Source organism: Macrobrachium nipponense, chromosome 15 (genome assembly GCF_015104395.2).
Source record: "Macrobrachium nipponense isolate FS-2020 chromosome 15, ASM1510439v2, whole genome shotgun sequence".
In the NCBI taxonomy this organism is placed as follows: Eukaryota; Metazoa; Arthropoda; class Malacostraca; order Decapoda; family Palaemonidae; genus Macrobrachium; species Macrobrachium nipponense.
Genome location: NC_087208.1, coordinates 66,792,760 through 66,817,802, shown reverse-complemented (window position 1 = coordinate 66,817,802; position 25,043 = coordinate 66,792,760). Strand labels below are relative to the sequence as shown.

The following is a 25,043-nucleotide window of genomic DNA, read 5'->3' as shown; positions in this document are numbered from 1 at the left end:
GAAAATCACAAGTTTTAGCGCAAAAAATGCTAAGCGAATTGACGAACGTCTTGTACACAATGAGATGAGACAAAGAGCGATGCGTGGGTGACGCCGTGCGTGGGCGGCTGGAGGATGGCTGGTCCCATGGCAACTCAAACGCTCTCACGTGTGCTGGGCGATTTCGCGCATTTTTCAAATGTTTGTGTCTAAAAATTAGTTTGTGAAACAAAGTGAATTGTTATTTTCCAGAAATTTCCAGCATTTTTCAAATGTTCATGTCTCAAAATTAGTTCATGACCCAAACAGAATTTTTATTTTCCGCATTTTTTTTTTTGTTCGTATCTCAAAGTTAGTTCGTAAGTCAAGGGTGAAATTTTACCTATAATTTTGGTCGGGGATCGAGTTGTACGTGGGTCAATGCGTTTGTGAGTCAAGGGTCTACTGTATATGAAGAGGTAAAAGACGGACAAAAAGCTATACTATTTACAAGATGGGTAGTAACTGAAAGGGTAAAGGGGGTTGGGAAAGGATATGTAAAACAAGATTGGTAGCTAGAGGTTTTGAAGAAGAGATGGCTGAATGGGAAGAAGACGCTCCTACCTGGAATGCTGAAATTTTAACATTTTGTTTGACAATAATGAAATTGAAAGATTAGAATTGTTGTACGTAGATGTAAAAACTGCATATTTACAAGGTGATGAAAGACAAAGAGAAGAATATTTAAAACCACATAAGGAAGATGGTTGGGGTGGATTATGGAAATTAAAGAAAACTGTTTATGGGCTCAAGGATGCAGCAAACGCATGGTATTATAAGGTGGTAAAAATAGTGGAACTTAAAGGTGAGAGAAGTAGACTAGAACCTAATACATGCAGTTCCTGGTCATCAGCTGAGGTTCTGTTCTCGGCAGGGTGCTGCTGATAAGTGAAAACCCCCAATAATCGAAACTCTGCGACTTATGGCGCAGAATTTTGGTTAATGGCACTTCTATTGGGTATGTTATTGTGCCATAGCTCAATTATTGGCACCTCATGGTGCCAATAACTGATACTTGGACCATTATGGCGCCAGTAATCGCCAATTTTATGGCACTAGACAAATGCCATATAACCAGATCGCCATTAACAGAGTCCTTCGATAAAACTGGGGACTACGTGCATATTCTTTTGGAGGAAAGACAATAAATTGAATGGTATTTTGTGTACACGTAGATGATTTTTTCTATGGAGGAACCGAAAGTTTTTTAAAGGAAACCATTGGGAAATTGAAAGGGAAATTGCAAGTAGAACAGGAAAGTAAAAGTTTAGTAATGTTTCAAGTATATAGGAGTAATAGTAGAGCATAAGGAAAATAGATTTAGTTTTAATCAAGGGGCTTTACATAAATTCTATAAGAGAACCAGAAGCTAGGACAGTTGAATTGGGTATTGCTACATACCATGCCAAAAAGATCATACGATGTTAGTGAATTAAGTTTTTAAAGAAGGGACAACTCATTGGGAACAAGAAAAGATTTATTGGGAAGCCTATGCAGATGCTTAATTTGGAAAATCTATAGTAGGTGACCTTACTCAATTGGATTATGTTCTATCCTTGACAGATGGTAAGGGGAGAAGTCTCATATGGTGGAAGTCCAGAAAGTCCTTGAGAGTAGCAAAGTCCACAATGGAAGTAGAGGCTCTGAGTGTGGGGGAGGCCATAGAAGGATTGATATATATGTCAAACATTTGTGGAAAGAAATAGTAGGAGGGAGAAAATTGTAAGCAGTTGGTTAATAGTAAAACTTAATGATGGCAATAGAACCGAGTACCGGTGTAAATAGTAAGAGATTAAAAATAGATATTGCAGCAAGAAGAGAGACAATAGAATCGGGGGAAATACAGAAGGTGAGATGGATAAAAGGAAAAGATGAAATAGTTGATGTATTAACTAGAGCAGGAGTTTCAAGGGAAAATATTAGAATTATGTAGAAGGTAAAGAGTTGGAGAATATAAAGGAGATTAGAGGGAATTAGGTTCGGAAGAGGTTGGAGGGGAAGGAGAAAGATAAGTGTGATTATATATCAGTTTAACCAGTGTTATTTTATTTTTGTTTTCTGTATTGGTGAAATGTGGGTGTTGTTCAATGTACAGGAAACTTGTTTGATTTTAGGAAATGTCTTAATGTACTTAAGTTGTGTTGTGACGTCATAAAAGCCAAGATGGCGGTGGCATGGGCCGGAAATGTAAACATAACAGAGTGTGCAGAACAGGAGACACTGATCTGGTGTTTCGTCTTGTAGGAAAGCGGTCTCTGTCTTATAGGAATTTGTGGGTTGTAAGTCTTGTTGTTGTTGTTCAAAGTCTTAAGCTGGATTATACTGAGACTGAGAACATGGGCTGGTGGGTAGGTTGCATGATTGTTGCATATAGGAAAGATTAGGCTAGGAAAATATTCAAAAGAAAGATGAATCCTCGCACATAAACCTTGTCTGCAACACGAACCCGAAATGTCTGGAACATCCCAAACCACACAAATTTTGAAAAACTAAAACACTACCACGTTCCCAGAAAATGTGTTGCAAGAAATCACTGAAAGAAGACTAATGCGTCACTGGATTCAAGCATTGTCTCTGGACTCGCTTCCACCTCCACTACACATTGGATGCCAGGTGCCACAAAATCCTTGCATTTATTGAGACCAAAAGTTTGTTCTGTGTAAGAACAAAAGTGTATAACCAAAACAAAGACATAAAAACATGATCAGAGGACATGGTTCCCATATTAAAACCGTGAGTAGCAGCAATCTTGAAAAATGGTAGCCACTTTGCAGCTTTGAGTGGATACCCAGTAATTTTCAAATATTGGTCTGTGGTATCATTAACTAAAGTATTTTAGTGAAAAAAATAATTTTATATGTTGCACTAATTCTAAATCTTTCTGATTACAGTGCTCATTTCCCCAAATTTTTAATATCCACTCAACCATTTTTAATGATTTAATATCCGCTTAACCTTTTCCTACAGCCTCACACTGAAATAAAAAAAAATTATCTATCCTCAATTACAATGTAATTATGCTACAGCACCTACAGGTGCTTGTATACTTCCCAGTAGCATTATGAGGTCCTTTTCCAAGATGTAATATTGATGATAGCCCAATAGAAATGCTAGAAACAGATTCTCTGGCATAAGAAATGTAGGCATAGATAAAAATTTCATGTCTATCTTTCATAGTTGCAGATTTATCTAGGAAAATGTTTCATGGTGGCCATTTTGTATGCCATCTTTTATCACAATGGTAAATATAGTAGTAGAGGTCTGGTGATATCTTCAGTTAACTCTTCTAACCAGAAGACATTAGCTGAATAATGATTGATGTATTTGTTTCAACAATGGTTTACTCATATGATTGATGTATTTATTTCAACAATGATTTACTCATAGTGTCAGAAATCAAAACAGTCAGCAGCCATGTCGAAATTTTGCATGGACACCCGGATTTTTCAAAAGTGGGGTTTAAAATGAGTTAAATGAGTACGTATTTGCACTTAATTTCATGCTGGTATCACAAACTGAAGTATTTTTCTACTTATCTGCTGCACTAAATAGGGATTATGGTAGTAGATGAAACTACAGTTGCGACTATAGTTTAATTTTCTACCATAATTGTGTAAAGATTTGAGACTGCGGTGGGAGTGCAGATACTTTCATCATCTTTGAGAAAGATTTTTTTATAATAATGTTTGGAGTAGGATGCTTGTTCTGTTGATGATCCTTGACTTACGTTCAGCGAGAAACACTTGTATCAAGAGTAAATTTCCCACTGGAAATAGAACCTGTGAAGGAACCAGTTTTGAAGCTGTTGCCTCCTGCAGGTTGTTGCATCAAGCCCCTCAACATACAGGTAATTATATTGGTGCCTTCAAGTTTTCCATTTTGCATTGCATCCACATGGTTATGTTGAAATTTGACACCTCAGTGGGTAAGAGTATTTTCAGTATAAAATGGGTGTAAATTTGTTTATCATTCTTTTATTTCTTTCTTCATGAAGGCTTACTTGTCATGTTTATCCCAGATTGACTGGACAAGCAACAATTTCTGGCTTTATCCCAGGCCTAAAGAGAAAGTAAAAAGTAGACATTGACTTTGCAATATTTCAGAAACCAATTAGTGATTTTTGTACACTATTTTCTCTTGTTTCTCTAACCTGCAGAATGTCACATGGAGACATCATTTGATAGAATACCAGTGTTTTGATGTTTAAGAAGGAATAAAGTACTGGAAAAGTTGGTTAGGTTGGTTGAAATAATGTATAATAAGGATAGCAGCAATAACAGCCTGTGACAAAACAGGATACATTTAGTGACTGGATTGCAAATCAAAATTTATGAGGATTGTGATATGCAAGTTATCTGGTGATTATGGTACAGACTGAAGAAGACTTGCAAAGGGTAAAAAAGGGGTAGGACTCTGTTGGAGATAGGTTATACAGGATAAAAGATGTTAGATTTAAAACAGCGTAGGGGAATGAATGGAATGCCAAGTAAATTGAAAAAGAGAATTTATTGTACCATTGACCAGTTGTAATATATGGTCCAAAAACAGGGGCATCAGGAGGGAAGGAGGAATAGAAACTTGAGCAAACAGAAATGAGAATGGAGAGGTGGATTTTGGTGATTTTGCTGCAAGAGAGGCTGAACAATAAAGAAATTAGAAGTGCCGTTACTGATATTTTGAGACAGTCAAGATAGAGATGGCTTGGGCATGTGATAAGGATGAGTCAGGAGGAAGGAGTAAAGATGGCTTGGGTGTAGCCACTTAGAGGTAGAAGGTCAAGAGGGATAGAGAGGATTAGTTGGTATGATAAAGTAAAGGTTGACATTAGGGTTTTTGCTGTAAATAGTTGGAGTAGATTCATTAAGGCAATTGAGAATATAATGTAGAAGGTGAGTGCTTATCTATTTGCTGGTCCTTACAATCTTCACATGTAGAAAGGCACCAGGTTTCCATTCTGCCTCAGTACATACCAGAAGTTTGCATAATCCTGACAAATACTTCCATGAAGACTCATCAGGCTCTTTAGTTGTTGTTGTCCCTTCATGCATATGTGTGTTGAGCTCTGTGTCAGGTGTTGGAAACTTCCTTGTTGGATCTTTTTGCCATTTTGATGAATACGTACAAGACTACCACTAGTATTCAGCAGGTTCCCACCGAGGAGGCAGTGGTTCTCTCATTGGCTCTTCCCTGGCGGGATCCAATTCGCATTCTCCTATGGGGTCTTGTGTTTTTGGGACCCCCGAGTATGCTATCTATCAGTCATGCTCTTGATTCAGTTCTTAGAAGTCTGCATCTAAGACTGGGTCTGTGCCTGTTTTCCTTATCGATTTTTTGGAAGTTGAGAGAGGCTGCTCTCGATGATTGTTTTTACAAAATTTGGGAGTCTTGCAGAGCACCGAATTCTTTGAAATTCGAGTACTCACTGAGCTCTCAGATTCTTTGGAATCACGAGCACTCGGAATAAGGGGGAGAGAGAGAGATCACTCCCTATGATTGTCCTTACAATATTCTGAAGTCTCGCCAAGTACTTGAATTCATTACAAGTCTACTGGGCACTTCTCTTTTGGGTTTTATTATTAAGATAGCGTTCCTGATTGTCCTGACTTACCTTAAGCTTTTCAGTACTTTTTCAGTAACTTGTTTTGGGCAAGGTATTTCACTCTAGACACTTGTCCTATGTGGGATTTTCATTTACCCATGAGTCTATACCTAAGACATTCTTCCAGCAAGGACAACACACTCTTTCTTTCTATCCCAGCCATGCCTTTATCTACTTGGGCTGTTCTTTGTTCTGTGAGAGCTCTAAGTTGTACATCTATCTGTAGAATAGAATGCTTTCAATTTTCTTCTTGTTGTCAAGTTGTCATGCTCGCCCTGTTTCTGAAAAACTTCCAATTTTTGTATTGTAGCTATTCATTACATTGGCTTATGTCCAGGATCAAGGCCCTTTAGGCTCAAGCCCTCTCCTGTCTGGCATGTTGTAAGAATAATTTTGAACAGTCCTGCTTTACTTGAAGTAGGCACTTAGAATGGTAAGAATACTATTGCCACATTTTATTTATATTATGTTACACATAAATCCCTTGATATTTACTTGCTTGGACCTATTTGTGTAATAGGCAATGTATTTTTACTTGGGTGGGCTCTTAGTTATTCATCTTCATCCTGTTCTGAACTTCATCTTTATATCTGGCACACTGGAGGCGAGCATTTCTTGGAGCACCGGTCTTTGTGCCTCTTATGCTCAGTGAGAGAATTACACTAGTTGGTGAGGCCGTATGGCACAATGTAGTTGGCTGGCACAAATATCATGCAGTTTCGTCTTCAAATCTATTTGATTTAGTGAGCCTGAAAGAGTTAGATGCAGAAAAATGTTATGGTTCATGGGTTTGCATAAAAATGTTTTATTGTAAAAATATGTTTTGTTCATGAAACTTACCTGTCAGATATATATATAGCTGTATTTTCCGAAGTCCGACAGAAATTAAAAAACTTACGACACACGTAGTGGGAGTCAGGTGGTTAGTACCCATTCCCGCCGCTGGGAGGCGGGTATCAGGAATCATTCCCATTTTCTATTCATAATTTTTCTGTCGCCGGTGTTGTAAACACAGTTTTCAGCACCTCCGTCTTGAATTTAGGAAACTTGGCTACTATAAGTACCCCTTTTTGATTTTTTGGTATCTTGACTTTTGGATCGGTGGCTAGGCACACGTTAATTGTGGATTTGATTGATTTTGGCTTGATTTCTCTTTAAATAAGATGTCTGGTTCTAGTTCGGCTAGCGCCAGGTTTTGTACCAAGAGTGATTGTCGAGGTAGGCTACTGAAAGCATCAGTAGACCCTCATACTTTGTGTAAGAGTTGCAGAGAGCATGATTGTATGTATGAAAGTCGCTGCAAGGAATGTGAGTGTCTTTCTGATTCTGGATGGAGAGCGTATGAGTCCTATCTGCGTAAGCTTGAACGGGATAGGTTAAGGAGGTCTTCCTCCAGGAGCGTTTCAGGTAAACGTCAGGAAGTTCATGTTTCTCCTACTAACCCTCCTTTAATCACTACTCCTAACCCTGTAGTGTTGCCTTCGGGCCCTGAAACAGTGTCTGTGGAGGGTAATACCCTTACACCTATCTTAGAGTCGATTCGTAATTTAGAATCTAAAGTGCTCGCCTTAGAAGGCAAAAGTGAAGGTGCAAAGTGCAGTGACAGTGCTCCTTCGTTGGTGGAGGGTGCGTCAGATTGGCCCCATTTCGCCTCTAGGCCTAGACCGCTGCCGGACTCCCAGGTTTCAGGGAGAGGGCATGTCGAAAGCCGCAGGAGGGTTACGGGGAAACGCCCACCGATCTGACGTGCCTTCGGCAGTATCTGTTGACGTTACACAGACTGCCAAGGAGCGTGCGCGTGCACGCCTCCTGAAAGAGTGTTTCTCTTCTTCAGAGGCTTCCTCCCCGAAACCCCGCACAAAAGGGGTGGAGCTCTCATTCTATTTCACGCCCGCTGAAAAGGAGCGTTGGTGATCGTGACGCTTCACGTCCAGTTTTTGGCTCTCGAGAAGCGATCATCGCCTGAGAGTGTGTTCGCAGCCTTCCCGCCACAGAAGAAGCGTAAGGAGTCATCGGATGATGACTTTGTTGAGCGCCCCAGTCGCTCTCGAGCGCGTGCTACGGCAGTTTCTGGGAGAAGGAAGAAGGCGTCCCCTCGCCCCTCGTCTTCTCACAGGATCAGCCCGTCACCTGACAAGGAATCCTCTCCTACTGAGAAGATCCTGCGCTCTTTGCAGCAACAGCTTGCTGATGCTCTTGCTAAGAAAGGGACGCAACCACGTCCCAGGAGGAAGGATGACCGTCTGCCTGTGAAGAGATCTAGAAGGTCTCCCTCTCCCTCTCCTCGCTCGTCCTATCTCTCCACTTTCTTCGCCTGCTAGAGTTCGTGCGACTCCCCAGCGGCTCTCTGGAGGACGTGAGAGGATTTTGCTCGCTCTGCGCATGAAGCGGTATTACCCGCTCGTAAGCTTGCGGTGCGAGAGCTCGATACTTGCGTGAACGCTTCGGTGCAAGTTCACGTTCCTGACGCTCGGTCGGAAGCCAAGCGAACGCCAGTGGCATCTAAGAGTGCACCAGCGGAAGCAGAGCGCGCACGAGATATTAAGCGCGCCTTAGTAAATGTCATTCGCACGCCAGTGGACAAGCGTGCCAGCTGCGCCAGCGGAAGCCAGCAGCGCGCGAGTGGAGCCAATCCCGCGCTAGTTGCAGCCAGGCGTGCGCCAGTGGACGCCAGGTATGCGCCAGTGGACGCCAGGTGTGCGCCAGTGGACGCCAGGTGTGCGCCAGCGGACGCTCGGTGTGGACGAAGATGTGGAGTTTTCGTCGCCTCCCACCTGTTTGTGATGAGACTTTGCAAGTTACTTCGGGTCTTAGAGATACGACCGGAGTTTCTTTTAATGAGTCAGAGATGGTTCGGAGGAGGCTTACAGCTCACTTTTGCACAGGGCTCTTGAAGAAGAGATCCCTGTTTTGCAATTTTACAGCTAAATCTGTCTCTCCGTCACAAAAAGCAGATTTGCTCTTCGCTCCTTTTTCGGATCATCTCTTCCCCCAGGCTATGGTAAAAGACATTGCTACCAGCCTACAGGAGAAGGCCACGCAAGATCTCCTCGCACAATCTTCAAGGAGACCTGCGGTTCCTTCGTCCTCGGGAGTTTCGATTCTCAAGAAATCGAAGCCCTTTCGAGGTAGTTCTTCCTCGAGACCAGCCCCTCGAGGAAGAGGCACTTCCAGAGGCAGAGCCACTGCGCTTGCCAAGAACAAGAAGTGAAGCAGAAGTCATCAGTCACCGGTTGGAGCCAGGCTTCAGCTTTTGCGCAAGCCTGGGAAGAGAGAGGTGCGGACAAATGGTCCTTGGACATCTTAAAGAAGGGTTACCGGATCCCGTTCCTGAAACCACCCCCCCCGCTGTCTACGACACCCAGGGACATGTCTCCTTCCTATCGGGGAGAAAAGCAACAAGTGCTTTACGATCTGTTAGATCAGATGATCGTGAAACACGCCGTAGAACAGGTCTCCGACTTGAATTCCCCCGGATTTTACAACAGACTGTTCCTGGTGCCAAAGCAGTCGGGGGAATGGCGACCGGTACTCGATGTCAGCAACCTGAACCTCTTTGTCATCAAGCAGAGGTTCAAGATGGAGACACCTCAGTCAGTGATGGGAGCCTTAAGACCGGGGGATTGGATGGCTTCACTAGATCTCCAGGACGCGGTATTTCCACGTCCCCATCCACCCCCAGTCCCAGGAAATACCTTTGCGGTTTGTTCCTGAAAGGAAAAGTGTTTCAATTCAGGGCTCTCTGCTTTGGACTCAGCACTGCTCCCATGGTATTCACCCTACTGATGAAGAACATTGCGAGGTGGCTTCATCTTTCCAATGTCAGGATCTCTCTCTACCTGGACGACTGGCTCGTACGAGCCTCCTCGAAAGACCGGTGTCTGAGGACCTTCACACGACTTTGTCGTTAACGAAGTCCCTGGGGCTTCCAGGGTGAACCTCGAAAAGGTCATCATCGAACCCACCCTTCTCAGTCTTTAGTCTATCTGGGGATTCAGATGGACTCAGTGGCTTTTTCGGGCTTTTCCGTCCCAGGGGCGACAACTAGATTGCCTAAGCAAAGTGTCAACCTTTCTGGGGAAGGAATCATGCTCGGTGAGGGAATGGATGAGTCTGCTGGGGACCATTTCCTCACTGGAGAAGTTTGTTTCCCTAGGGAGGTTGCACCTCAGACCTCTTCAATTCTTCCTTGCGGACAATTGGAAGCACCAAAACACTTTGGATTCGATTCTGGTGTTATCAGAAGAGGTAAGGAACATCTAAGATGGTGGACCGACCCTTTGAAGCTCGCAGAGGGTCTTTCCCTCAAGCTTCAGAACCCCGACCTAGTGTTGTTTTCCGACGCGTCTTCCACGGGGTGGGGAGCAACACTGGGGGGGGGAGGAAGTGTCAGGCACCTGGAGAGGGGAACAGGTGTCCTGGCACATAAACTAAAGGAGCTGGCAGCAGTTCATCTGGCGCTCCAGTTCTTTCAGAACGAAGTCTCCGGCAATGTGGTGCAGATCAACTCGGACAACACCACAGCCCTGGCATACCTCAGAAAAACATGGGAGGAACCCACTCTCGATCCCTGTTCTTCCTTGCAAAGGAGATCCTGGTTGATGGCGTGGGGCGAAGGCACACGACGTCTCTATCCTGACGAGATTCATATCAGGGGTAGAAAACGTCCGTGCAGATCTGCTCAGTCGACAAGGTCAACTTCTGCCGACGGAGTGGACCCTTCATCAGGAAGTATGCCAGAGGTTGTGGAAGTTATGGGGATGTCCTCTAGTAGAGATCTTCGCAACTTCCAGGACAACGAGACTCCCGCTGTACTGCTCACCAGTTCTAGACCAGGAGCAGTAGCAGTAGACGCCCTTCTTTGGGACTGGACGGGACTAGACGTATATGCCTTTCCCCCGTTCAAGGTCCTAGGGGAAGTAATAAGGAAATTCGCGGCATCAGAGGGAACGAGGATGACTCTCATCGCCCCCTTCTGGCCAGCGACCGACTGGTTCACAGAGGTCATGTCCTTTCTAGTAGACTTTCCGAGGACTCTGCCTCCAAGGATAGATCTACTCAAACAGCCCCACTTCGAGAGTATCACAAAAACCTCCCCCGCTCTGAGTCCTGACGCGTTTCAGACTATCCCGAAGTGGCAGGAGCGAGGGGTTTTTCAGACCTGTGGCGAAAGCAATCGCAACGGCAAGAAGACCTTCTTCTATTGCCGTATACCAATCCAAGTGGGCTGTTTCCGGAGCTGGTGCAGGAAGAAAGGCATTTCCTCCACCTCTACCTCTGTGAGCCAGATCGCAGACTTCCTTCTCTACTTGAGAAATGAAGTTCGCTTAGCGGTGCCTACGATAAAAGGCTACAGAAGTGTGCTTTCTGTAGTCTTTTAGGCATAGAGGACTGGACTTAGCCAACAACAGAGACCTTCATGATCTTCTGAAGTCTTTCGAGACTTCGAAGGTACCTCAACCAAGAGTCCCTTCTTGGAACTTAGAACATTGTTCTAAAGTTTTTGATGTCCAGTAATTTTGAACCTCTCTACTTAGCTTCGCTAGAAACCTACAAGGAAGACACTTTTTCTAACTGCTCTGGCGCGGCGAAGAGAGTTAGTGAAGGATCCAGGCTATAAGCAAGCATGTTGGGTTTAAGAACTCTGATGCTGTTTTGTTCTTTAAGCCCTATAGTTCTTAGCAAAGAACGGAAGAACCCGTCCAACCCTTGGCCCAAGACATTTGAAATCAAGGGTTTGACAGAGATCGTGGGTAATGAGCCAGAGAGAGTCCTGTGCCCTGTCAGGGCTCTCAAATTCTATTTAGACAGAACGAAGGACTGTAGAGGACCTTCGGGCAACTTGTGGTGCTCGGTTAAGAAGCCCGATCTTCCCATGTCAAAGAACGCGCTTTCTTTCTTCTTGAGAGACACCATTAAGGAAGCTCATTCCACATTTAGTGATAGTGACATGAAGCTTTTAAAAGTGAATGCCCACGAGGTGAGGGCTATTTCGACCTCGATAGCCTTCACAGAAATATGGCACTCAGTGACATTTTGAGTGCCACATATTGGCGGAGCAACTCGGTGTTCGCTTCACACGACCTGCGGGAGGTGAAAGCGACATACGAACATTGCTCGTCGCTTGGACCATACGTCGCTGCAGACACTGTTTTGGGGGCAGGAGTAGCACTCATCCTTTCCTTTAGTGGTTAGGTGAGCTTTTAATTGTGTGTGTGGTTGTGGGGTTGACCGCCCGAGGCGGATCTCCCTTCTTTAGTCTAGTTTAGTGGTATACCTTTGGTAGACTAGGCCAGGTGGTTTTTTACTTCGTTGCCCTCATTGTATGGTCAATGGTCTAGTCACATCGTGGTCACGCCCCCGTTGACAGATCATCTTGAGTGCACAGCTATATAGGTCTTACCTCGCTGGCAACTCTATAGTAGCACAAGCAGACTTACGCGGCAGTAACCACGAAGTCAGCTATGCTAACAGGTAAGGAATCAAGATATCATTTATCTGCATATATATGTTTCCTAAAATCTTCTATTCTGTCTACTCCCACCACCAAAGGTGGGATTCAGCTATATATATATCTGACAGGTAAGTTTCATGAACAAAATGATATTGTAATGATACAATTAAGTTTGTTCATACTTACCTGGCAGATATATATAATTAAGTACCCACCCACCTCCCCTCAGGAGACAGTGGAAATAAAAATTATGAAATTAGAAAATGGGAATGAATTCCTGATACCCGCCTCCCAGAGGCGGGGAATGGGTACTAACCACCTGACTCCCACTACGTGTGTCGTAAGTTTTTTAATTTCTGTCGGACTTCGGAAAATACAGCTATATATATATCTGCCAGGTAAGTATGAACAAACTTAATTGTATCATTACAATATCATTTTGTATGGAGAGGTCTTGATAGAGAAAGTAAATGCTTTAATGGGAATGGTCTTATTCTAATTTTTCTTGATAAGGTAAATGGTGATTATCACTATATTGATCTTTGATCCTGCTTATTTACCATATATTCATTTCTTCCAGCTTGAATTGCTGATGAAGAGCTCAGCAGTATCTCTACAGAGCCATGAAGCTAGACTAAGAAGGTGTGAAGAGGACCTTGGCAAAAATGAGAAGAGGAAAGAGAGCAAGCAGACAGGGAACAAAATATCAACGAGGGTTGAAGATGGGTTTAGTAAAGATGCTGAGGAATCTGGTAGATCTGGAGAGCAAATTTCAGAGGTGGAGCAATCTGGAACCAATTCTGAAGGACCAAAGAGTGATGTAAATGGCAGTCAAGGGGGAAATAGTAACTTAAGTAAGGGGAGAGATTCAGAAATCCTGAACGGTGACTTAGACGATTATGCTGGAGACGCTTCGCAAGAAGAATTGGAAGATGGGAGTGATGTTGAGCCAGACTGTTTGAATTCTCCTGACATTGATGCTGATGATATTGTTCAGTTAGATAATTGGCTGTCTCTGCCTGTTAATGTAAAAGAAGAACCACTGGACTATTTGTCACCACCAACATCAGTAATGGACCCTCTGGACCTTCATGACCCAGACGATCCATTTGATCCAGATCTTAAAGTGAAGGAAGAAGGGGAATCTGGTGATGCTTTGAGACAGTTGATTGCCCTTGAGACTGTTGCAAATTCACAGAATGTTGATGATGATGCAGAAGTAGTTTGCATAGGCGAGAGCACTCGCTTGACAGCACTTGTTGGGAAAGGGCACCGTGGACATTCTTCTGGTACAAATCAGGTAAGATTAATTGTTTCTGAATTCACATTTTATTATAGGTCCGTAAAAGTTCAATATTTTGAGTTGCTGTTTACTCTTGACTTGCTACTGTAAAGAATTACAGAAAAAACACTATTAGACCTTTGTGGAATGGAGAACTCCCACACTTGAAGAAGCCAATTCTTAGCTGGTCTGCTTGATGTTTTGTACTTTTTGTTCATTCAGTTTTCATCTCTTTCTTTTGGTATTTTCGCTCATAAATGCCCAACATTTTACCTTAAAGTTTATCTTGAGAACAGTTCTTTTTTACCAGCCCAGTGAGAGTAGAACTGCAACTTGGTTGTGTGGCTAAACTGTTTGTGATAATGATTAATGAAGGCCATTCATACATAAACAAGCCTTTATCAGCTGTAAGAATAGGGCATATAACTTTTTAACAATGATCTGATTAAGTATGCTTGGAAAAGGATAATAGGTTTACTTGTTAGGGAAATATAGGAAACAGGAAAAGGGTAATAGGTGTACTTGTTAGGTAAATAAAGGAAACAGGCTTGCATATTACCTTTCTAGGAATTCCCAAACATAACAAAGTTAGTGTTGTGTAAACTTGATGAGGAAGAGGCAGAAATAGAAATCACAAGAATGAAAATAATGCAAAGATCCAAGAGTGGTAAAAAGTTTGTTGTAGTTAGAAGGATTCAAGGTCAAAGAAAGATAAACAATGTTGGATGCATGATTGTGATGATCAGAAATGTTCATTATTAATGATATAGAAAAAAGGTAAGGCCCTCATTAGAAGTAAGGAAGTAAGACCCTCAGGCTATATAGACCTTCAACCCTATATGTAATAACTAAATATAAGGTTTAGGAGGAAGTAGATATTGAAGAACAATGTCACTTATTACTTTTTGCAAATAATCTTTAGTAGTATTTACTTTGATATCTCTGAAAACGAAGTTTGAGTGATATCCTCCTCTCTTGTCTTTAAATTCAGTTTGGACAAGTAGTTTAAATCTGGTACCTGGAGGTGCACCTTTGCTTTTACCAAATTGTATCCCAAAAGGTATTTGGATCGATCATTGCATTGTGTCATATATTTGTGGGAAGAGGAGTTTTATAAAAGTAATTTACCAAGTAATTACTCAGCTAATGATAGCCTCGCACGGCATCCTAAAATGAAAAAAGTTTGCGCACAAGTAACTGTTGCAATACGTGGTTGACTGTTCTTCTGTATCCTGCATAGCCAACAAGACATCATCTTACGCTTTCTTTGTTCAGGTTCACTGCTTTCTACTATGAGATTCACAGCCGGTGTCCCGGTGTTTTTCTGGAATAAAATTTTATCAATGTACCTGACAAAGATGACACTTTGTCACAGGGCATTTTACATCCCTACCTAATTTTTGACTGTATTCTGTGTTACAAATGTTGCATAATTCTGGTGATTATAAGAGTAACACAGATTTATTGTAGACATCACCAGCAAACTCAGAGGAATGTCTTTTGAAGGTATAATGACGCAACTTAAGAGGTCATTAACTTGCCTCCTTCTTGATGGATAATTGGCTATTCGGGAAAAAGTCTCAACCTCTAGATAGTGAATTAGTAAGATTTTAGTTTATAAATTAAAAAATTATGTAAGAATGAAGGAAATCCCTGTCTTCACTCATCTTTCAAACTCCAGGTACCAAACTGAGGTCCAACAGCTGTCAAATACTATATCAAGGAATGTGACAGGAGGGTAGGGAGTGTGTTCTCTCTCTCTCTCTCTCTCTCTCTCTCTCTCTCTCTCTCTCTCTCGTCTCTCCTCTCTTCCTCCATCTTTCCTCCTCCCTCTCTCTCTCTCTCTCTCTCTCTCTCTCCTGGGATTTGAGATTTTTATAGTACATGTATGGATAATACGTTTATTATTTTCAAATAACAAAAACAACAACAAAAACAACAACAACAACTCAAGAAAAGAGGCAACAGAATCAAGCTGTATGGTAAGAGCATCAAGGAAATAGATACCCTAATCCAGACTTTAAGGATTGTATCTGGGGACATCAGGATGGAGTTAGGAATAGAAAAATGTGCCTTAGTCAACATACAAAAGGGCAAAGTAACGAGAACTGAAGGGATAAAGCTACCAGATGGGAGCAACATCAAACACAGATGAGACGGGATACAAATACCTGTGAATAATGGAAGGAGGGGATATAAAACACCAAGAGATGAAGGACACGATCAGGAAAGAATATATGCAGAGACTCAAGGCGATACTCAAGTCAAAACTCAATGCCGGAAATATGATAAAAGCCATAAACACATGGGCAGTGCCAGTAATCAGATACAGCGCAGGTATAGTGGAATGGACGAAGGCAGAACTCCGCAGCATAGATCAGAAAACCAGGAAACATATGACAATACACAAAGCACTACACCCAAGAGTAAATATGGACAGACTATACATAACACGAAAGGAAGGAGGGAGAGGACTACTAAGTATAGAGGACTGCGTCAACATCGAGAACAGAGCACTGGGGCAACATCTGAAAACCAGTGAAGACGAGTGGCTAAAGAGTGCATGGGAAGAAGGACTAATAAAAGTAGACTAAGACCCAGAAATATACAGACAGGAGAATGACAGACAGAACAGAGGACTGGCACAACAAACCAATGCACAGACAATACATGAGACAGACTAAAGAACTAGCCAGCAATGACACATGGCAATGGCTACAGAAGGGAGAGCTCAAGAAGGAAACTGAAGGAATGATAACAGCGGCACAAGATAAGGCCCTAAGAACCAGATATATTCAAAGAAAGAAAACAAAGACGGAAATAACATCTCCTCCCATATGTAGGAAGTGCAATACGAAAAATGAAACCATAAACCACATAGCAAAGCGAATGCCCGGCACTTGCACAGAACCAGTACAAAAAGAGGCATTGATTCAGTAGCAAAAGCCCTCCACTGGAGCCGTGCAAGAAACATCAGCTACCTTGCAGTAATAAGTGTACGAGCACCAACCAGAGGGAGTGATAGAAAACGATCAGGCAAAGATCCTCTGGGACTATGGTATCAGAACGGATAGGGTGATACGTGCAAATAGACCAGACATGACGTTGATTGACAAAGTTAAGAAGAAAGTATCACTCATTGATGTCGCAATACCATGGGACACCAGAGTTGAAGAGAAAGAGAGTGAAAAAATGGATAAGTATCAAGATCTGAAAATAGAAATAAGAAGGATATGGGATATGCCAGTGGAAATCGTACCCATAATCATAGGAGCACTAGGCACGATCCCAAGATCCCTGAAAAGGAATCTAGAAAAACTAGATGCTGAAGTAGCTCCAGGACTCATGCAGAAGAGTGTGATCTAGAAACGGCGCACATAGTAAGAAAAGTGATGGACTCCTAAGGACAGAGGATGCAACCCGGAACCCCACACTATAAATACCACCCAGTTGAATTGGAGGACTGTGTAATTAATAAAATAATAATAATAATAATAATAATAATAATAATGATAATAAGATGAGTGATGGACTCCTAAGGAGGCATGATGCAACCCGGAACCCCACACTATAAATACCACCCAGTCGAATTGGAGGACTGCGATAAAGAAAAAAAAAATAATATAACTAATTTCAAAATTCATATGTGATAGTATTTTAACCCTTAAACACCGAAGCGGTAAAAAAAAAAAATGTCTCCCGTGTGCCGGAGACGTTTCAGAGTGAGCGTGGAAGCGGAAAAAATATTTTTTTCAAAAAATCACAGCACGCTTAGTTTTGAAGATTAAGAGTTCATTTTTGGCTCCTTTTTTTGTCATTGCCTGAAGTTTAGTATGCAACCATCAGAAATGAAAAAAATTATCATTATCATATATAAATAATGCGATATATGATAGCGCAAAAACGAAATTTCATATATAATTGTATTCAAATCGCGCTGTGCGCAAAACGGTTAAAGGTACCAAGTTACTTTTTTTTTCGTTGTAATGTATACTAAATTGCAATCATTTTGGTATATAACACATTGTAAAACGATAAAAGCAACACAGAGAAAATATTATCACAAAATAATGCATGAATTCGTAACGCGCGGACGTAAACAAATATTTTTTTCCAAAATTCACCATAAATCTAAATATTGTCCTAGAGACTTCCAATTTCTTTCAAAAGGAAGACAAATGATTAAATATTACTATACTGTAAGAATATTAGCTTACAAATGCAGTTTTTGACCATATCTGACGAGTTAAAGTTGACCGAATGTCAAATTTTTTTATATATATTTTTTTATATGCAATTATTTCAGAAATAAGAAAAGCTACAACTTTCAAATATTTTTTGTTTTATTCTACATGAAATTGCACACATTTTCATATATAAAACTCTATGAAATGCCTAATATGAAACGGAGCAAATATTCCGAGGATGGGACTTACGCATTTCGGAGAATCCGTGCGCGGAGGGAAGGAAAGTTTTTTTAAAAAATTCACCATAAATTTAAATATTGTGCTAGAGACTTCGAATTTGTTTCACGATGAAGATAAATGACTGAATATTAACTAGACTGTAAGAGTTGTAGCTTACAATTGCGTTTTTTCGACCATTTCGGTAGAGTCAAATTTGACCGAACGGGGTTTTTCTATTTATCGTGATTTATATGCAAATATTTCAAAAAAATGAGAAAGATACAACCTTCAACTATTTTTTGTTGTATTATACATAAAATTGCGCACATTTTCATATAGAAAACTTTATGTAACGGCTAATTTAAAATAAAATGTTCAAACTTACCACAAATCGCACGTATGAGATTTTTTTCGAAGAGTTACCGCGCGGACGTAAAGAAAAATTTAATTTTTTTCATAAATTCACCATAAATTGAAATATTGTGCTAGAGACTTCCAATTTGTTGCAAAATGAAGGTAAATGCTTGAATATTACTAGAATATAAGCGTTTTAGCTTACAATTGCGTTTTCGACCATTTTCGGTAGAGTCAAAATTGACCGAAGGTTGAAAATTTGTCACTTATCATTTTTTATATGAAAATATTTCAAAATTGATAAAAGCTACAACCATGGTTGTTTTTTTAGTTGTATTGGGCATGAAATTGCGCACATTTTTCATATATAAAACTTTATGTAACGGCTAATTTAAAATGGTGCAAACATTACCACAATCGCATGTATGATTTTTTTCGGAAGAGTTACCGCCGCGATGTAAGGAAAAAGTTTTTTCATAAATTCACCATAAATCGAAATATTGTGCTAGAGACTTCCAATTAGTTTCAAAATTAAGTTAAATGATTGAATATTATTAAACATAAAAAGAGAAGAGTTAGCTTACAATTGCGTTTTTCGACCATTTCGGTAGAGTCAAAGTTGACCGAAGGTTGAAATTTTGGCACTTATCGTTATTTATATGAATATAGTATCTGAAAACTGATAAAAGCTAAAATCATGAGTATTTTGTTGTTGTATTCTACATAAAAATGCTCACATTTTCATATATAATACTCCATGTAACGGCTAATTTAAAATGGTAAAAAAATTATGTCAAAGTGACGAAATAATTTCCGAGATGTGTCACAGATACTTTTTAGTGCAGCAAGAAAGAAATTCGCGCTTGCGCGCCTGCGTAACGATTGTAAACAAAACAACACCTTGATCCGTGAACTCCCAGCATCCCCCAAGGCGCGTGATTCAAGAGTTTTCGGCTGGTAGGCCTAAAAGTATTTTTCCACAAATTTAAAAAAAAACTTTTGTATGTCGACGTAAAATATGTCCAGTCGGCACCCGAGAGACAAAAAATGTCGACGTAAAATACGTCCAGTCGGCGTTTAAGGGTTAAAGAAATACAATAATCTATCCATTTCACTCTTTTAAATAAGGATAACTCTCTCTCTCTCTCTCTCTCTCTAGTTCCTCTCTCTCTCTCTCTCGCTCTCTCTCCTCTCTCTTCTTCTCTCTCTCTCTCTCTCTCTGTTTTGCCACATGAGATACCATGTCATAGTGGTAACTCTTGCCCTCTGTTTGGCATGGAAGTTTATGTATAATGTATATTTTTAAGGGGATTTCGGTACTACATTTTATGGTAAAATAATAAATAATATACAGTACTAGTTTTCAAATATTATTAAGTTTAATGAGATTAAACAACAACATTTCTCTCTCTCTCTCTCTCTCTCTCTCTCTCTCTCTCTCTCTCTCTCTCTCTCTCTTACTTACGTATGTTTATTTGTTTTGTAATATAAATAAATGATTTACCTTATAACCAAGTTTCAAATATTAAGAAGATTAATAAAAAAAATAGCGATTCCCAGTCTTTTTATCCACTTGAAGGAAGGAGGGTGGGGGAGTAAATGACAGTTTGATATACATACGTATTGGCAGAGAGGAAGGAGTCAGAGTCTAGGAGTTATTCTCTCTCTCTGTCTCTCCATTATTATTTTCTCTGTTTCAGGAATAATTCATAATTTCACTCTTGATTGTCAGATATATGATGCTGCCATTCAATGGTCTCTCTCTCTCTCTCTAATCCCGGTCTCTCTCTCGCTCTCTCTCTCTCTCTCTCTCTCTCTCTCCTCTCTCTCTCTCTCGATCTCTCTCTCTCCTCTCTCTCTCTCTCTCTCTCTCTCTCTCTGTTATTGGCTGTAGGTATATTTTTTAATGGTAAAATGTTAAGATGACTGAAATGATATTAATAATATAACCTCAAAGATTAATACAGTAATAGGTAAGTAATTTTAGGTATATTTGAAGTAGGATGTTATTTAAGGTATACATTTGGTAGCTGCAACTTTCAAGATAGGCAGTTATAAGCATTTTTAGTGGTGGTTCTAACTATTCACAGGTTTTAACTATTCACGGGGCTGTCTGGTACACATCCCCTGCGAATACGGTTGGAACACTGTATATGTATTTTTTTCATCATTAAGTATTATATACATGATGAATTATATTATCACCAATAAAGGGAAATGCAGGCTGTTGGGGAGAGGGTGGTTTATCATCCGAAATAATTATTCTTTGCCAGCGTAGGTTACCAGGAATATTATCATCATCATCATCATCATCATCTGAAGTATCAGTATTCTGATGTCATATCACCATCACTTTCGCTCCCTGAATCATCCATTCCATCATAATACTGTATCGCTATCACTCTTACTACTCATGATAGTTATATCAATAATAATAAAAGAAAAATCCACAAAAAACAATAGAAGTCCTGACTGATGAAAGGTTGCATCTCAAATGGCCAAGCGACGCCAAGATAGCTGCAATTTTCTATAAGGAGGCACTTATATCAATAGAAAATGGCTTTCTGATGGTGGGAGACTAATATAAACAACAGCCGAGTTTATTCGGAGTTGCTAGGAAAGAGATAACAGAATTTCGGGTATACTTGGGCTTACTGAAGTATGACTGTTATCTTAGACTCGAGAATACACGGGGTTGAGCAGGAAGTGGTTAAAAGGTTGGAGAAAAATAAGGTTAGGAAGGCAGCCGGTAGAGCTGAAAGTAGGGCCTCTGTTAGTGGGGACTCTTCCCCTTAGGCTTAAGACAGGCTCCGGTCTGCCTCTTCCTTTTACTCCTGGGAATAATCTTTTCGTATCCTCAACCCTCCTTCTTTTCCTCCTCCTACTAGCGCCTCAGTGGCGTGGTTGGTATGGTCTTTGCCTGCCACCTTGGTGGCTGCGAGTTCGATTTCTGGGCATTCCATTGAGGGGTCAGAGATGTGTATTTCTGGTGATAGAAGTTCATTCTTGGTGTGGTTTGGAAGTCACGTAAAGTTGTTAGTCCCATTGGTGAATAACCACTGGTTCCATGCAGTGTAAAAACACCATACAAACAAACAAAAAAATACCATACAAACAAACAAACAAACCCTCATACTCCAGTGCTCAGCTCCAATGCTTCCAAACCCAATGCCATTGCCGGTCTCGAATCGAGGATTAATAACAAGTTTGATGCCAAGTTTAATCTAGTTTTAAGTTCCGTTGCGGAGTTGGGAGCATCCCTTAGGGGCCTCATGGATAAAGTAAAAAATTGAGTGGTGACAAAGCGCAAAGTGAAGTGTCGGTAGAGGAGGTGGTTGCCCGTCCCATTGGCTCTCCTAGATGAAGTTCAGTGTCCCACTCCCCCGCTACTGGGAGAAGACATACTGGAAGTCCAAGGGAGGCTGATGGGGTTTACCCACGGGCTGCCCCCACTCTGTCGGCCCTGTTGTAAAGTCCCAGGACATGACCGAATGCCGTTGGAAAGGCATGTCTGTAGATGTGTGCCGCTTGTTGTCAAGATCTGACTCGTAGTCTGATCTCGAGCATCGTAGATGCTACAGTAACGCCTCTAGGCCTTTGAAGACGCATGTGCTGGATGCAGTTCCTGAGTCTCCAGTGCCAATCAAGCGACATAAGGACTCTTACAATACCATTCCTTTGTGTAGCTTTGGGATGGACTCTCTAGTTTCTGCACCTGTGCAGTTACCTTCTCACCCAGGGGACTCCCTCGTACTGCCTTCTCCCAGGGACTCGAAATGTTAGAAGTCCTGTGTTGAGCACTCATCTCCTGAATGTATGGATGTGTGCACTCCCACTCCTGAGAGCCCAGTCCTGGGCGTGCTCCCCTCTCTACCATGTGCCCACCACTGACTGCTGCACCACCAGTACTTGCTCCTGCTTTGCCTACTTCCACTTCCTCACTGCCTGCTCCTGCTACTATGATGACTGCTCCCACTCTGCAACAACAGACCTCGGTTAAGGAATCAAAGGATCCCTCTCTTGCTCCCCTGAAAAGACAGCTGGCGGAGATTCTGAGTTACGTTAAGAAAGCTCCTCCGGCGGGACAATCTCCTAAGACGTTGGACGATCTTTCACCAGTTTCTTTGGAAGATGCGGAAGAGGGGCATCAAGAATTGGCCCAACTGACTGCATACAAGGCCTTACTTTGCTTCCTCTTGGAGAGTTATCCTGGATTCGTCACTTCTCCTCCTCCTCTGTTGCCTGCCTCTTCGTTCTTCACGTTGAAGTGTCAGCAGGAACTCACTTTCCTTCCCAAGATGGTTCTGTCTACTTCCTCCAGGAAAGCGTTGAATGTGGTCAAGGAGTGGCTATTGTTAGCTAAGTAATTACTTGGTGAGTATATTTTTAGCTAAGTAATTACTTGGTGAGTATATTTTTAAAACTTCATTTTATTATAAAAATATAATTTTGGTGGGGAAAATTTTCAGTCCCGCACATTCTAAATTGCTAGCATCTACACGCATCTGGTAGGGTCTTGATATGTGGCCAACTTGGAAACTGTCTGTACTCCTTATGTTGCTTTAAGTTCCTTACTTATGGACAAGAAACCCTTTGGGGCATCACTCAGTGGCCTCACTAATAGTGCTCTGCTGAGTGGGTAATAATTTAATTTCCTGCCCAAGTTTTGATAGATTTTAACTTGCACATGCCCTTGCTGATCCTGTATGCTGATGATGGGGTGTTTGAGGGATACATAAGGGTTTACCTACTGAGTCATCAGTAATCATTTTCCTTTCTCTTTCAGGTCTTTTTGAGGGTAGAGGGACCTTGTAGGGTAAATTACCTGTTCCTTGGCTTTGTGCTCATTAGAAACCCTGAACCTTTATATTTTAGTTTACCATTACCAGTATAACCTTAGTGCCAAATGTTTACAAAAGGCCTTGACTATTAATTGTGCTCATCTTAAAGTCCTCCTTCAGACTGCGGTGTGTTACTCTTTCATTGGGGTCACTCTGAAGTTGTCCTCCAGCGAAGGTAGCAATTCATGTAATATAGGTATATGATTGATGGAGTTGGGATACAAATATAATCCCATTGATCATATAAGGAGTATAGTCCCAACTCCTTGGGTTTGCTTCTCATGCTTTTCACAAAAAAAAAGTGTGGATAAGGTGGAGGTAGTATCAGTAAGCAGGATGAAGCATTTGGAGCAAGTTTTCTAGATCTTGACTAATACAAGGTCAGTAAAACTGGGATTTCTGTCTGTGGAAATAGGCCATATGTAGGTATGGGTTTTTGTGCAAAAACCTTTGTGATATTAAAAACTGTTTATTTCCATGTCAGTCCTGCAATTAAATGTCTTTGTTTTGTAGTCTAGGTTTTGTATACAGAGGGGTTTATGCAGATACATAATGGGATCCTTTGGTTAACCCAATTATATTCTTTTTAATTGATTAGGGAGACCTTGCACCTGAAGAAAGGGCATTGGTAGGCACTCCTGAACCTGAAGAAGAAGAAAAAGATCTGGATTCTGAAGAAAAACCTTCAACAGCAGACGTGGACAAATTGATAGAAAAAATACGTAAGGGTTGGACTTGCAGCTCAGTGGGTGGCATCACATTGGGTGAATTGTACCTGATGGTAAGGAAAGACAAGTGGCATTCTATTGTTATCATACATTTAATAATATTAATGAATTTCCATTCCCAGTAATGGTTATGATAGTCAAGATATTTATATAAATGATTTAATTACTTAGATACAAACATACAGGAATAGCAAATTTTAGATTTTAGAAACTTATTCAGACTTACTATTGAAATGATATTCAGGGCAACACGGCAGCTAATTAATTCATCATGAAACCACTCTGACCTTCAAGTGTTATTACATGACTGAATTGATTTTAATATTTTACTATAAATTTTAATGATATAATTATTAATATGTACTAATTATTACATTATGATTTTGTACATGAACTTCCCTGACAGATATATACTTAGCTATAGTCTCCGACGTTCCCGACAGAATTTCAAATCTCGCGGCACACGCGACAGGTAGGTCAGGTGGTCTTATACCTACCCGCCGCTGGGTGGGCGGATGTACGAACCACTCCCGTTAGCTTGTCAGATTTTTCTCTGTCGCGGGAACGATAACAACTGTTGTCGGTTCCTCTCGATAGTTTTTCGATTCTCGCTTGCCTGGAGTTAATTTGGACTTCTTTTGGTGACGTATTCGCTTTGTTTGGCTTGGCATACGCTGATTGTGGACCGGTTTGATTTTGATTTGGATTTTCTTTAACGATGTCTGACCTAGATTCAGTAGTTAAAACTTCGGTTTTGTTTAGGGTTTGCGTGAATGAAGGATGTAAGGTGAGGTTGCCGAAAGCTTCGGTAGACCCCCACACGGTTTGCATGAAATGCAGGGGGAATGAATGTTCTTTTGCTAACCCTTGTAGTGAATGTAAGGGATTGAATGAAGAAGAATATAAGGCTCTCTCTTATGTTAGGAAGTTGGAACGTGATAGAGTGCGTAAGGCTTCCTCTAGAAGTTCTAGTAGATCTAGAATGAGTGAGTTGGATGTGGATCCTAATACTAACGTAGAATTAGAACCTTCTTCCCAAGTTGCAGCCCCTGCTCCCCGCACCGAAGCCGAAGATTCGCCTTCGGAAGCGGCAGCTCTGAGAGCCACGATTCTTTCTATGGATCAGAAGATTCGTCAGTTGGAAGGTAAGGAGAGTGTTAGTGATCAGTGCAGTGTCCCCAGTGTTGTGGAGGGTGCGTCTGACCGGCTCCTTAGTGCCTCTAGGCCTAGACCTCTTCCAGACTCCCAGTTCCAGTGGAGTAGGAAAGTCGAAAGCCGCAAGAGGGCTAGGGAGAACCCCCACCGGTCAGGCGTCCCCTCGGCAGATCCTGAAGTACGCTCCCAGGCTGCCTCGGATCGCT

The 25,043-nt window shown here is 41.3% G+C and overlaps 1 protein-coding gene across 1 annotated transcript in view; it reads left to right on the top strand.

Moving 5' to 3' along the window:
• Positions 1-25,043, top strand: part of LOC135195029 (serine-rich adhesin for platelets-like) — a 155,544-nt gene that overhangs the window by 57,098 nt on the left and 73,403 nt on the right. The window contains exons 8-10 of the mRNA XM_064221342.1: positions 3,752-3,865; positions 12,652-13,371; positions 23,553-23,735. Of these exons, the coding sequence (XP_064077412.1) occupies positions 3,752-3,865; positions 12,652-13,371; positions 23,553-23,735 (1,017 nt within the window). The remainder of the gene's footprint in view (positions 1-3,751; positions 3,866-12,651; positions 13,372-23,552; positions 23,736-25,043) is intronic.